Raw genomic sequence first — 14,125 nt, 5'->3', positions numbered from 1 at the left:
ATAAATCAGAATAATTTCCTAATGTTTTAACTTTTAATTTGTTCCAAACTTTTAGATAATGTTTATAGTCTTCATCACTTATATTTTCATCAGTTAAAGAACTATAAAACTGTGCTTTATCTAATATTTTATCATAATTTAATTTTTTAATATCATCTATAAACTCATAAGGAAATATACCTTTAGAAGATAATATTTCAAATGTTTCATCATCTTTTTCAATTATATCAATGTTCTTTATAAATTTAGTCAAGTATTTAAATTCTTTCAGATTTTTAGCTAACTTGTCAATTGATGAGACCATAAATCTAAACGTATCTACAAATGAAAATTTCACAAATTTTCTAGGTTTATCATCTTCAAATTCATAACCATATCCTGAATTAACTGAATAATTTATATATTTTTCATCAGTATTTGCTATTAAATCAATTTTACCATATTTTTTAGCTAATTCTTTAATAAACAAATGTGTATCATAGTTTGAACTATTATGACAAAACACAGGTATATTTTGTGGAAATTTTAGATTTAAATTACAACTTGAATGTGCTGCACCTCTAAATTTTCCTGTTAAATGACAGTGATCTCTTACTTTTCGTCTTGTGTCATTATCAAAACCAATAGTTTCATAAATATGACAAACACTTGCTTTATGATATTCAATTTCTTCATTTTTAGTTAAACTCATAGGCTTTTTGTTTTTCGAATTATATTTTTTAGCTATATACTTTGAAATCTCATCTAAGTATTCAAATAATTTATTTGGTACATTTTTCAACTCTTCATCTGTTTTTGCTCTATAACAAATTGGTTTATATATTTTATTAGTCACTCTAGAAACTAAATAAATTGTGAATCCATAAGGTATATGTTTCTGAATTTTATTTGTATATGAGTTGTTTGGATTATTTTCACAAGTATTAATCTTTTTCAGAATGCTTTCAAAATCCATATAAATTACAAAAGGATGTTCAAGTTTTTTATAATAATTTTCAAATTTAACAGTTTTACCAGGAAATGGCATAATTGGTCGACAAGGTTCAAGAGATTTATAAATTATTAAATGTTCACTTAAATCTTTGTTTTTGTAAAAATGTGTTAAACATCTTCTACAAATGAATTTCTTATGTCTATTACTTTTTGTTAATTGAGTAGAAACAAATTTACTTAAATCTGTTATCAAAACATAATGTGAATTATTATCATTTTTTATATACAATAGATCAATATCTAATCTCGCATTGTAATTTTCAGATATTTGTAATGGAACAATCTTTTTATCTTCATCAAATCTGTATACATTAATTGACATGGATGGATAATTATATTTAGAATCAAATGATCTTTTTTCAAATAATTTTATATCTTTTAAACTCATTGGATAATCAAATTCTTTAAAAATTTCATCATTCAAGTAATTTTTATATTGTTTTACTCTATGTGGATGATCAAACTTTTTATCTTCATATTTATCAATAGCACATCTAATTGCATAAATAAAACAATATTCATCTTTATTTTTGAAATTTATACAACACTTTTTATTTTTTATTTCAATTGGTAATTCAACATATGAACCACCATTTAATGAATTATGTTTACTTAGTTTTAAATTTAAATCTAAACATCTTTTTAATGACCAACCAGATCCTTTTGATGGTTGATTTAAATTTTCTCTTAATATTAATTTTTTGAATTGATCATCAATAAATTCATCAGTGTTTAATATATCTGAACTTCTTAAAGGATAATACATTTGGGTTTTTTGACTATCACCAACTAATTGTCTTTCATATTCACAAGATAATGATAACTGACCTCTTTTATTTTTAAATTCTTGTTTTCAATCAATTTTTTAATTTCATTTCTTTGTGATTCTAAATATTCAGATATATCTAAATCATCATTTGAATTTGTTAAATAATACTCTTGAAAATAACCTTTTAATGATGACACTTCCTGAATATTTATTACATTTTCCTTTGGAATTGGTTTATTTTTTAAATGATCAGTTATAATCCAATCAATTCTTTTCTAGTTTTATCTTTTATTTTAATACCATTTTTAATTGATAGATTTTGAATAAATTGTAATGATCTATATTTTAGATTATTAGGATTTTGTTTGATATTATTTAATCTTTTAATTAGTTCATCTCTATTTAAATTGTCAACATTTCTAACAGATAATTTGTTAGCAATTTCTTTTAATTTTTCACTGTTAAATAGTGAATAATTTGTTGGATCATATGACTTCTTTAATTCTTTTAATTGATCTAAATTTTCGTTTTGATAATCAACTATTTTATTTTGTTTACACCAAAGTTTTAAGTTATTAACTTCAGTTTCATATTTAGTTTTATTTTCAAAATGTTTCTTTGAATTATAATGTCTATTATAATTTTTAGATAATATATTCTTATTACAATAAGGGCATAATATATTTTTATTTGTACGCTCCATTTATTAGGGGAAAAATTTGCACGATTTATTAAAAATAATTTTATTTGAAAATAATTGTTGTTGTAAAATATGAATATTAAGATAAATATTTATGTATTAATTCAAAAATTAGTATTTTAAATAAAACTTAAACTTTTTTAAAACCAGTAATTTTTTTAAATAATACTTTCAAAAATTAATATTATTTTTATGAATTTTCTAATTTATTTATGTTTTTATTATGAATTTTAGTTTGTAAATGTTTTTGAAGATAACTAAGCCATTTTAAATCTCTACCACATTCACAATGGGTTGTGACTCTCATCATTTTTCTAACACATTCAATACAAATTGCAAATTTTTTATCTTTACTATAATAATGTTTATGAAAATTTTCCATATCTTTTGTTACCTTACAATTCAAACATACTTTTTCACTTTTTTCTTCTACTATAATATTATCATATAACTTTTTTCTATAAATTAAATCACATTCTTTACAATATGAAAGTAATCCATCTTTATATTTTTTATTTTTATAAAAATTATTAATATTTTTTAATTGTTTACACTTTGAACATTCCTTCTCCATTTATATAGTATAAAATTTTACAAATTAGTTTTCTTCAATTCGTAATCATAAAAACTACCAAGTATATCTTCATCATTCAAGTCTTTAATACTATATGTAACAGGATTTGTATTATTAATTCTGGAAACAAGAAATATTTCTCTTGACCAATTGTTTTTATATTTATTTGAAAAAGTTGATTTTTTGTTTCCTATTCTAACTCTATCATTTATTTTAAATTTAGATTTTGTAATTATTTTTGGTGGGATATATTTAAAAACTGTATCTAATAAATAATTTTCATTTTCTTTATTTACATCAATTGGTTTCATTTTAATTGTTGAATGATATGAATTATTATATTCTTTAACTATTTTTTGAAGAATATCAATCCATCTAAAATTTTTATTAATTTCAAATAGAACTTTCATTTTTTCATTTTGAGTCCTGTTATATCTTTCAATAATACTTGATTTTTCTTCATTTTCTGTGTGATACAATTTAATATTATACTTTTTTAAAACTCCATTAAATTCTTTATTTATAAATTCTAGTCCTTTATCTGTATGTAATAAGTTTGGTGATTTATGACCAATTTTTATTGCATCTTTTATAATTTGTTCAAATGCTATAGATACACATTTTGCATCTTTTTTCTTTAAAGGTTTTGACCAAACATATTTAGAAAATGTATCAATAACATTCAACATATATTTATAACCATCATTTTCTTTTTCATAATTTTTCATAATGATTAAATCAGCTGCCCATAAATCATCAATACCTAATGTAATCTATCTTTCTTTTTGGAAATTTTTTTCTTATTAGAGCATGAATTTCTTTAGCTTCAATTATTTGATCTTTTTTATTCAATTCCTTTTTTATTATTGGTTTAATTTCCTTTTTAATTATTTTACTTTCATTTGTTTTACATATTGAACACTTCGTAGCAATTCTAAACAAACCATTCTTCATTTCAACAATTTCTGGATTAATATTTTTAGTTTTCTTCTTACATTTATGACACTGAATAAGTTCTTCCATTTAGATATAATTATTTTATATATAAATGGATATATGTTATAGATGTCATAATTTTAATAACTTTACAATTATTAAAAATTGTATAGGATGTAATATATGTAAAAGAATTATTTCTGAAAAAAAAAATTAATAGACGAAAAAATAAGAACAAACATCTTATAAATATTTTAAGAGAATTTAATCATTTTCAACCATATCGTACACAACAATTAATCAATGAAATCTATACATTATGTATTTTAGACAATAGTTTTGAAATAACACCTAAAAATATAAAATTATTCTTAAAACAAAGAAATTATACAAACTGGATATTTTACTATCAATTCTTAAACAAAATATTCAATATTGATTTTGAATTAAATTTTGAAGATAAAAGAAATATTACAGTCATTTTTAATGCATATTTCAGTTTTACAAAAAGAAATATATCATTTAAGAAACTATTACCAATGATTTTTAAACTTTTAGAATTGAATTTTTATATAAAGTCAGAATTTGATGATATTTTTTTAAAATTCCTAAAACATCTATCAACTTTAAATGATCCATGCATAATATATCAACATAATGGTTTTTCTGATAACATAAGTGATACATCAGATATTATTAAAAAAATAGAATATTCATCTATCTATAATATATCAATATTCATCTATTCATATATTATCTATTTAGATGATATATATTCATCTAAATATATATCATATATAGTTCTAACAAACTGTTGTGTGATATTTAAAATTCTTTTCATATATTTCAATTATTAACTGTTTAAAATGTTTATAATTATTTTTGTAATAAATGGATCTATTAGAAGAGATTAATAATATTGGAGAATGTAAATTCAAAGAATATAAACCAATAAAAAGTTTAGAATTGAATACAAAATATAAAATAGAAAAATTTGAAAAAGTTAAAGATAAATATGGACCAACAGTTATTGTTGAATTAGAAAAATGTAAAGTTCATTTGCCTCATAGATTTATTAATATATTTGATGAAAAAACAATTAAAGAATTAAATAAAAAAGATTTAAACTTAATTATTACTGAAATTAAAACATTCAAAGATAAAGAAACTGTTTTAGTTAAATTTGTATAAAAACTACTCAATAAATTTAAAAATTTTACTTGTTTTTAAAAACATTTTGTTTTGTAGTAAATTTTATGGAAAATATAGACATATTCATGAAAATTTCATCAAAATTATATACTTTTTCTAGAAAAATATGAAAATGTTAGAAATTGACCTAAAAGGGTAAAAAATATAGCATATTGTATAAAAAAATAGGAAAATTCATTTAATTTTTGAGTGGCTCCGTTTTTGGCCCAGAAGTGACATGAATAGATAAATAGATAAATAAAAATTTGAACGAATGGTGTTTTTGGCCTCTGGGGACATCAAAATGAAAAAGTAAATCGGTCCCGGGCTTAGGTCTTACCATGAGACCTACGGTAATAGCTACTTCCCTATAGGGAAATTCGCTAATATTTAACACTTTTAAGACAATTGACGATTATGCACTGTCACACTTCTTAGGTCGTGTATGGAATAAATGCATTTAATTTATATTTAGACCTGTTTTACGATTGCTTTGGTTTTCACAATACACCTTTATTTGTCAATATCATACAGCTATTCATTGAAACATATATGTTTTTGTAAGTCAGAATATTCAATACTAAAAACAGAATTACTGTATACACAAATCAGGTCAAACTTTAAAATACATTTTTTATAGTAACCAAAACAAAATGCATTTTTCTCAATGTAATTCATTCAGGCTCCATGGCAAGAAATAGTTTATTGATCAATATGAAGCAACTGTTTCATGAAGAATTGTCTGTAGCTTCATTTAAATGGTTTCAACTAACAGCTGTAGGAATGTTATTATTATTTATTGCCTTCTCTGCACAAATGTAAACAATCTGCACAAATGTAAACAAAATAAATGTTAAATATTTAAGGTTTTCAGAATTTTTCACCGAAACAAATATTATACTTAAACATAATATATAAGGTACCAAATAGAAACTCTCCTGGTTATTTTGGTGGTGGAACCACACTGATCGGTAAAAGAATCACAAAGAAATTGGTGAACATACATAGAAAAAAAAAAACATCGCCACAAACAAATTGAGAACCTCCTCCTTTTGTTGGTAGTGGGGAAGTCGGTTAAAAAATGATGAATGATGACTCAAACGTTATGTTACCTTCAATTATAAATACTAAAAACTTTACTCACATATATTCTTTATGTCTGATATTGTCCTCTTCTGTCTTATCTTGCATAATTTTTTCTTCCACATTGGATCTGTAAGACATCACACAGATAAAAAAAATGTGAAGTACTACAGTATGTGAAACCCGCCTAGCAAACCTGCAACAATTTCCTTGAACATTTCACATATATTTCCTATTTAAATAACACCAGCAAAAGCCCTTATGGCTTTGGTCACGACAATTTTTATTTAAATAGCTAAATGTTTTGTCTCAGCGAAAATTATTTAAAAAAATATTACGGACATGGTCTGAAAATTCTTTGAGACATTGTAAGTTCTTTGAGAAAATAAATATGTATTCTATTCTATTCTATTCTTAAAATAAAAGCTACTGTCAATCCAGCAATAGATAATTATTTTTAAATATCACAAATGTAGAGCTTGACATTGCTGGTAGTAAAATTTTAAAACCAAAGTATACAGTCAAAACGAAATCTTGTCGAAATTACCGTTTAGAGAACATCTAGATGTTTAACAACCTTGCTTCAGTGTGAACTCAGCCTCGCATGGCGAACATCGTTTCCAATTGCCACTGATAGTGCCAGTTGTATACTTCAATCTATCTATATATTAATTACGTAAGCCGATTCTTTGCGTCTAAATTGTGGGCGACTAGGAAGTCGTAGAACGACGGGAGAGGGCTCAAATTAAAGGTCTCGATCCCGTGACGATGGGAAAAATATTGAAATTCCCGAAATTGTAATACATAATTAGATATAACGTAAAATGTTCTCCATAAGAATAGCATTAAAAGCCATTTACTGCAGATTTTTGTTTACTTCAATCCAGCTGATCGTGATTTATCATTAAGCCAGTAAGCAATATTACATTTGGATTACTTACAGTAGAACCTCTTTAATCCGAACTAATTGGGACCGGGGGTAGTTTGGACTATTGAATAGTTCGGATTACAGAACATACTGTTGTTTTTACATAACAATAGCTAAAACAAGGCTAAAATGGATTGTAATTGCTATGGGAAAAGTTAAAAAATGCTTTATAAAGTAAAATACAGTGTTTATTCAATACAGTAGTAAGCACAGTGAATAAACAGAACTGTACATTAAATACAGTATAGAATATAGAACTACTGTACTGTGTATAGTGTACAGCAATGAGGTGTTCGGATTAGTGGACGTTCGGATTACAGGGGTTCGGATTAAAGAGGTTCCACTGTATTTGCCAGTCAATTCCGCAATGTAGGCTACTGTATACTATATAAACCAGGGATGACGTTAGCTATAATAATTATGACTTTTTTGTCTTAATATAATATATGAATAAAGACGAAATAGGTTCGTACAGGTATTAATTAGTTCATTAAGTACTATGCCAAGTTCCATATTGGGCGGAAAAACAATATTGTTAGAGGAGATTTAAACCAGGTTGCTCCAAGCAAAAAAGGCTAAAATAATATAGCCTAGCATGCGGGCTGAGGCGTTGAATACAACTCTCAATTTAGGATTTTGATCTGAGTTCTTAAAAACTCCATGATGCGGAATAACGTAGGTTGAAGTAGTCGAAGTTGAAGAATGAAGCTGAGTCATATGGCCTAAATCCTCATATTCCTTCATGAAATTTACATAGGCCGATTTGAAGTTGAAATCACTCTGGAAACGTCGCTCAAGAGCGTGAAAGTTACGTTCTGCATGGTGGAAAGTGTTTCCCAAGTCAACTGGATTTTCACAGAACGGAAGTCGAACAATATATCTTCCAGAAGGATCCCTGGAATGTGTTTTAACGAATATTCTCTCACATGCTTGATCTTCAGGACTTATTGGCTTAGATTGTGGTAAATCTTCAAGTTCCCAAAATAGTTTGAGATGTTTCTCAAGTGAGGACTCAGTAATGGACAAGTTAGTGCAGATAGAAGATCAAGTTGGTTGGTTTTCAAAATAAGACAGACTGGTTCTACCAATTAAGGTCCATCCATAAATGGTTTTGAATGGAGTAGGGAATCCAGGAGGGCTATTTGACCGCCCACCGTCACAAATCAAGGGGAATAAATCAGCTCCAATGAGGAAGTCAACCGGTGAAGGCTCATAAAAATGTGGGTCGGCTAAATTCCAATCCTTAAAATGATTGATAATGTCCTTGGTTAACCGTACAGACGGTAAAGGAGAAGTAATCTTGTTCAAGACAATAGCAGTAGTTGGAATTAGAGGAGTATGAGCTTTGGTAGGCTTCAGTATACACGACACTTTGCCTTTGGTCGAAGTGACAGCAGTTTGTGAAATACCTAAGACATGTTGTTCTAATTTGGAACGAGGAAGCCCAAGTTTTTTTCACACAGTGATCAGTGATAAAACAAACTATTAGCTACGACAAACTCAAGCTACATACAGGAAAAAAAGAAAAGAAAAAACCTGTTACACAAAGACGGCCAGATAGTTATTATATGAACAGAAATCAAATGCCTAAGTCATAGACCTACTCACTTATGTTTTCTGTATTTTTCTTTAGAACCAGACTTCTCCAATTTCGATCTGTAAAAATAAAAATAAATCCACATTACTTAATAAATAGCTTATTCTCTATATACGAAATTCGATAAAAAGCATCAACAAAAAAATTAAATGCCCAGTTTGGCTGCTAGAGTAGCCGTTGGGCCAAGGTGGGCATTATTTGACTTAATATGATAAATACAGTAATACTGACTACAGGATAAAAACAGGTCCAGGACATAGGAAGTGGCGTAGGAAGTAGTAACGTTTAGCATCGTAGAGTGAGGGAACGATTTGTGGCAGTAAGATTAATATATCTGTAATACTTAAATGCTATGAGAAGGGAAGGAAACAGGTCCATGATGTAGGAAATGGTGAAGGAAGTAGTAAAGGCTGGCATCGTAGAGTGGGAGAATCATTTCCCCCGAGCAAAGCTCGGTCCCCAGGCACTGATCACAGTAAGTCTATTTCTTTCAATGGACATTTTTTTAATTTGATCAAGATGGATTACTGAAGGTGTTGGATTGGTGCATAAAATAATCAACAAGTGATGTGAACTTTTCATCTCTATACATGGTAATATTGGTAATGTATGTGCACCTAGAGGGTAAAGAATTGAAAAAATTATGTAATGAAACAAAATCCACCCACACCACTAGTTGGTAACTAAACAGTTAAATGGTACTCACTCATGTGTTGGGAATTGCTTATCTTCCCTAGACCCATGTTTCTTCTCTAACAGTTCAGGCCTGTACAGTAAAATAAGAGTTAGTGAGAAAGTTTACAATGAAATAGGCATTACAAACTTAACATCTGATGAATGGGATAGCTTATTAAAAATATTTACATATAACTAACGAGCATAACTGGCTGAAGACTGCATTTGTGACTTATATATATGTAACCCAGATAATGGATCCAGATTTTTAATATCAGCAATTTGTTGGAGAGGATGGTCATACTGAGATTGGTGTCCGAGCAATTTTAAGTCATTGGAGCCAGCGTGCACTAGCCCGAAACATGACCCTGACCATAACTCCCACTTGGTCGGTTACGGCCAATTTTACAATAGGCGTTAATGGAACAGTGCGGGCCCTCGTCGTTCAAGCAAACTCAGAGGACTTTGGAAAGACCCGACTCATCAGCTGTTGCGGCCAAAAATATTGAACACATTGTAATGGCGTGACACTGCCTCCATCTTTTCTCCAACCCAACCAGTAGCGCCGTAGGTACGATTTGGGAGACGTCATCAAGATGGCGGATAGCTAAAATAATCTTTGGAAGTGCTCTCGTTTATCTTTTAAAATCAGTTATTTTTAGCCTACACAATCTATTTTTTATCAGTTAAAAGTTAATTATTAACATAGGCTACCTCTTTTCGTTCAGAAAAACATAGAGTGTAATAGTTAGTGATAGTGAAGATCCAGGACATTATCTGTCCAGCACAGTTGGAATGTGGTAGATAATTGGTTGCACAAATATCCTGATAAGACCTGGTTGCGCAAATCTCCTGATAAGACCCGGACAAGGTCAGGATCACCAAGTAACTCAGGTGGACTTGTGTCGTCTGTTTGTTTACATTGTTCTGGACTTTTAATAATTTAACTCATTATTATTTATTTTTTTTAAATAGTAAAATAATTCCATATTTTAACTTGCTGAACATTTTTACTATTAATTAATTGGCAAGTGCATACACATTTTCATTCTAATAAAAGATATTTACTAGAAAATTAAATAGTAAAATTGATTACAACAGTATAGTGTACTGTCCCTGGGTGAATTGAGTAGCCTAGAATCGAGTTCTCAGTTCTTAAATCTGACAAATCTCGTCTGTGCTTAGTTAAACTAAAAATGGTTGTGCAAAATAAAAACAATTCAACTTTAAATAAAGCTAGAGAAAGCCCTGCAATTAAAACTAGATCTTATTCTCAGAAAAAATCTGAGCACCCAAGTGCTATTTTAAACAAGAATACACCTAAGAAAGTCCTAAAACCTTTAAGCACAGAAAATGTACATACTTTTAAAGAAATCCCTTCAAAAAGTAAGGAAGATCTAAATGAACTAGAGAAAAAATACACTGAATTGAAAATCAAATTACAGGAAGCTAATGATCAAATTAAACTACTTAACAATTCTGTGCAAACGATGAATGTTAAACTCCAAAACAACGTAGTCCAGCCTGTTTGGCTTACAGATGATCACCTGAATAAGTACTTCGAAAAGTTAAATAGTAACATTCTTGGATCCAGTGCAAGTGTATGTATAATGAATCCGTTAATCAGCCATGCCCTCAAGTCCCTAATTAACACTGATCATCTACTAGATCCCTTAAAATTGACAGAGAAAGATATAATCATCATACCCGTCAATGACTCAACTGACTTCGAGAATGAAAGTGGCTCTCATTGGAGCCTTCTAATATATCACAGGACCATGACAAGTTTTTACTACATTGACTCTATTCCACTAAAGAACATCGAACAAAGTAAGCACATTTCCAACAAACTAATAGACTTCTTGTCTCCAAGCCAAACCGTTGACTTTAAAATCGTCGATGGTCCCTGTCAGAATAACTCTTATGACTGTGGAATCTACTTGATACTAGGTGTTGAATACGTGTTGCAAAAGTACATCAACAATGAATGCTTCAAGAACTTCTCCATGCCACTATTTGATGATATTGACTGCATTAAGAAAAGATGTTCTCTGGCGTACATTTTGGAAAACGCAGTTAACTCAAAAACTCTTACTTCTTTGATGATCCAGAAAACCAATAACGATATTGATTCAACTTTTGTAAAACCAAAAATATTAACCAAGAGCTCCAGTTCTGAGACAACTGTAAACAATACCCCTCAACTGCCCCTATCCAATAGATATACAATTTTAGCCGATAATCAGCAACAAGATTTTTCAAAAACTTCTTCCAACTTGTCTGCGCAAAGACTTCCATCATCAAACAAACCTCCCTCGAAAAATCCAAAAAAGAGAATCGCTCCAATAAAAACAACGAGCTCAGAAAAAAACAGGAGAGTAAATAAAATAGACCTTACAGAAACTGTTCCAAACCATAGAGATGAATTGAAAGGGCTACAACATAAGAAAAAAATATATATTTTTGCAGACAGCCATGGTAAGGAGCTTGGGAACCTTTTAGGTCCATTACTTCCCCAAAACTTTGAAACCTTTGTTTGTGCAAACTCGGGGGCTACAGTTGACTACATCCTCAACAACGCAAGCCACATGACACGCAATTTCACAAATGATGACACAGTGATAATTATTGCAGGAGCGAACAACGTATCTAACGTTTCACTGTTCAACAGAGAACCAGCTAAGGAAATATGCAGACAGTTTAATCAATTTGTAACATTAAATAGACATACAAACATTGTGTATGTAACACAACTTCATAGACATGATTTAACATGGAACAATTTGGTGAACAAAGAAGTATTTAAAATAAATCATGAGCTGAAACAGTCAAACAACTTGAAGTTGGTTGATGCTAGCGATTTTAAGAGACACTTATTTACTAAGCATGGACAACACCTAAATAAGTTTGGTAAACGCGTTCTGTGCAGAAGGATTGCTGACACAGTTCTCAGCACTGATTCTAGGGGAACCCGAGTGTCTAAAAGTTTAGGCGATTCTTTGAAAATTGTTGTTGAGGACATGGGGTCTGTCATAGAACTGTACAGAAACATGGAAGATGTAGCCTTTGCCCATTGTGTATCAGGCGATCTTGAAAGTAACAAACACATGAGTGAAGGTGTGGCAACTGTTTTCAGAGATAAATTCGGGAAACCTACAAAAGCTGACTACTGTGATAGGAATTTACTTCTTCAGCAGTCTAAGGATGAACCCTCTGTCTATGGCTTAGTCACAAAACCAAGATACTTTTTAAACTCCAACAATTTTGCCAACTACAAGACCACATATGATTCTGCTCTTAGACAACTAGCCAAGAATTTCAAATCCCGTAACCTGAAGACGTTAATCTGTTCCCCAATGGGCTGCATTCGTGACGCAATAAAACCTCCACATTTTGCATCTAACATGTTAAATTTTGTTCAAGAAACTGGTGCTTCTGTAATTATAGTCACAACAAACGACACATCACGCAACAGGCTGAGAAATGGAGTTCCTCATGCGGTCTTTGTTCAAAAACTGCATCAGTTATTCTTCCCTAATGACTGTACGATGACAGCTCTCTGCAACAGCTCTCAACAACAACACTCTTCATGCACTGATAGCAGCTCTGGGACTGACACACAGACACAGACAACAGAGGAAGCCTCCCCAGCAATCGACGAATCAACCCAACACCACCTGCTACAGCATCCCAGCCCACCTGTAGAGGCTACTGATGACCCCAACACCAGCACAACACCTGCTGTTACAGTGACCAGTGATGTGTGGGGGGGAAAAGTCTCTAGGGGTGAAAGTGATGTGCCGAGAGTGGGTTTAGAAAATTGTTCGTTCCTGAGTGATGGTAGTCCATTCAAGGGGTGGTCTCCAATTGTAAATAGCAGTAAATGTAAGGAGTCAACCAAAAATGTAAATGTAAACCTTTTACAAACTGAAATTGTTGATATTGCATCAGAGAGTACCACAAATTTTAACATTGTAATTAACAAAGCTTTGCCGATTCCACATTTAAACTAATTGAGAATGACAAGAAACATCATTTCGCAACAAATGATCTATCTTTTGGTTTCAATATCACTAATAAAACTTTAGGGAAATCTCTGGACTCTGACAATATCAATAATCACAGTAATAATAATAATAACAATAACAATAATGTAAACAGCATTTCACACCATAATTCAACAGCCCGTAAAACTTGTTACAAGCGGGATGAATTGGCAAATTTTGGAAACAAATTAATCATACTACACCAAAATATTGAACATCTAAAATCTCGGAAAATTGGCTTGGAAGTAATCATTGAGGAAATTAAACCACACATTCTTGTAATTACTGAACACAATATGAAAGATTATGCCATTCAAAAAATTAATATTGATGACTTCACTGTAAAAAATTATTTTTGTCGAAGTAAGTTTTCTAAAGGAGGTGTGGCAATATTTGCTAAAAATAATGTAACAGTTAAGAAAATATCACCTAAAATAATAGAGAGACTTTGTCAGGAGAAGGTTTTTGAATGTTGTGCTGTCAAGTGCTGTATTAGTGGGTATGAGTTTGTATTGATAGGTGTGTATCGATCTCCAAGTGCCGATGTTAATGTATTTCTGGATAATCTTAGTTTTGTAGTTGATAGCGTTTCAAATTTTAGTAAAAATATTATAGTAGCAGGAGATATAAATA

At 29.8% G+C, this 14,125-nt stretch overlaps 1 protein-coding gene across 14 annotated transcripts in view; it reads right to left on the bottom strand.

Annotated features, from left to right (window-relative positions):
• The window catches only part of LOC128994679 (coiled-coil domain-containing protein 186-like), a 152,877-nt gene that overhangs the window by 18,049 nt on the left and 120,703 nt on the right, over window positions 1-14,125 (bottom strand). For 12 of the 14 annotated variants that reach the window (XM_054419437.1, XM_054419517.1, XM_054419675.1 and 9 more), the window contains 3 exons: window positions 9,478-9,537; window positions 8,783-8,830; window positions 6,308-6,376 (listed from right to left, as the gene is read on the bottom strand). In XM_054419437.1, coding sequence (XP_054275412.1) covers window positions 6,308-6,376; window positions 8,783-8,830; window positions 9,478-9,537 — 177 coding nt within the window. The remainder of the gene's footprint in view (window positions 1-6,307; window positions 6,377-8,782; window positions 8,831-9,477; window positions 9,538-14,125) is intronic. The other 2 variants (XM_054420132.1, XM_054420438.1) reach the window with 1 other exon arrangement.

The sequence above is a fragment of the Macrosteles quadrilineatus genome, unplaced genomic scaffold (assembly GCF_028750875.1).
Source record: "Macrosteles quadrilineatus isolate MER2022 unplaced genomic scaffold, UCM_ALF_1.0 Scaffold_1__1_contigs__length_201487025, whole genome shotgun sequence".
Taxonomy (NCBI): domain Eukaryota; kingdom Metazoa; phylum Arthropoda; class Insecta; order Hemiptera; family Cicadellidae; genus Macrosteles; species Macrosteles quadrilineatus.
The sequence above is the reverse complement of the archived record's forward strand: the minus strand, read 5'-3'. Positions and strand labels throughout refer to the sequence as shown.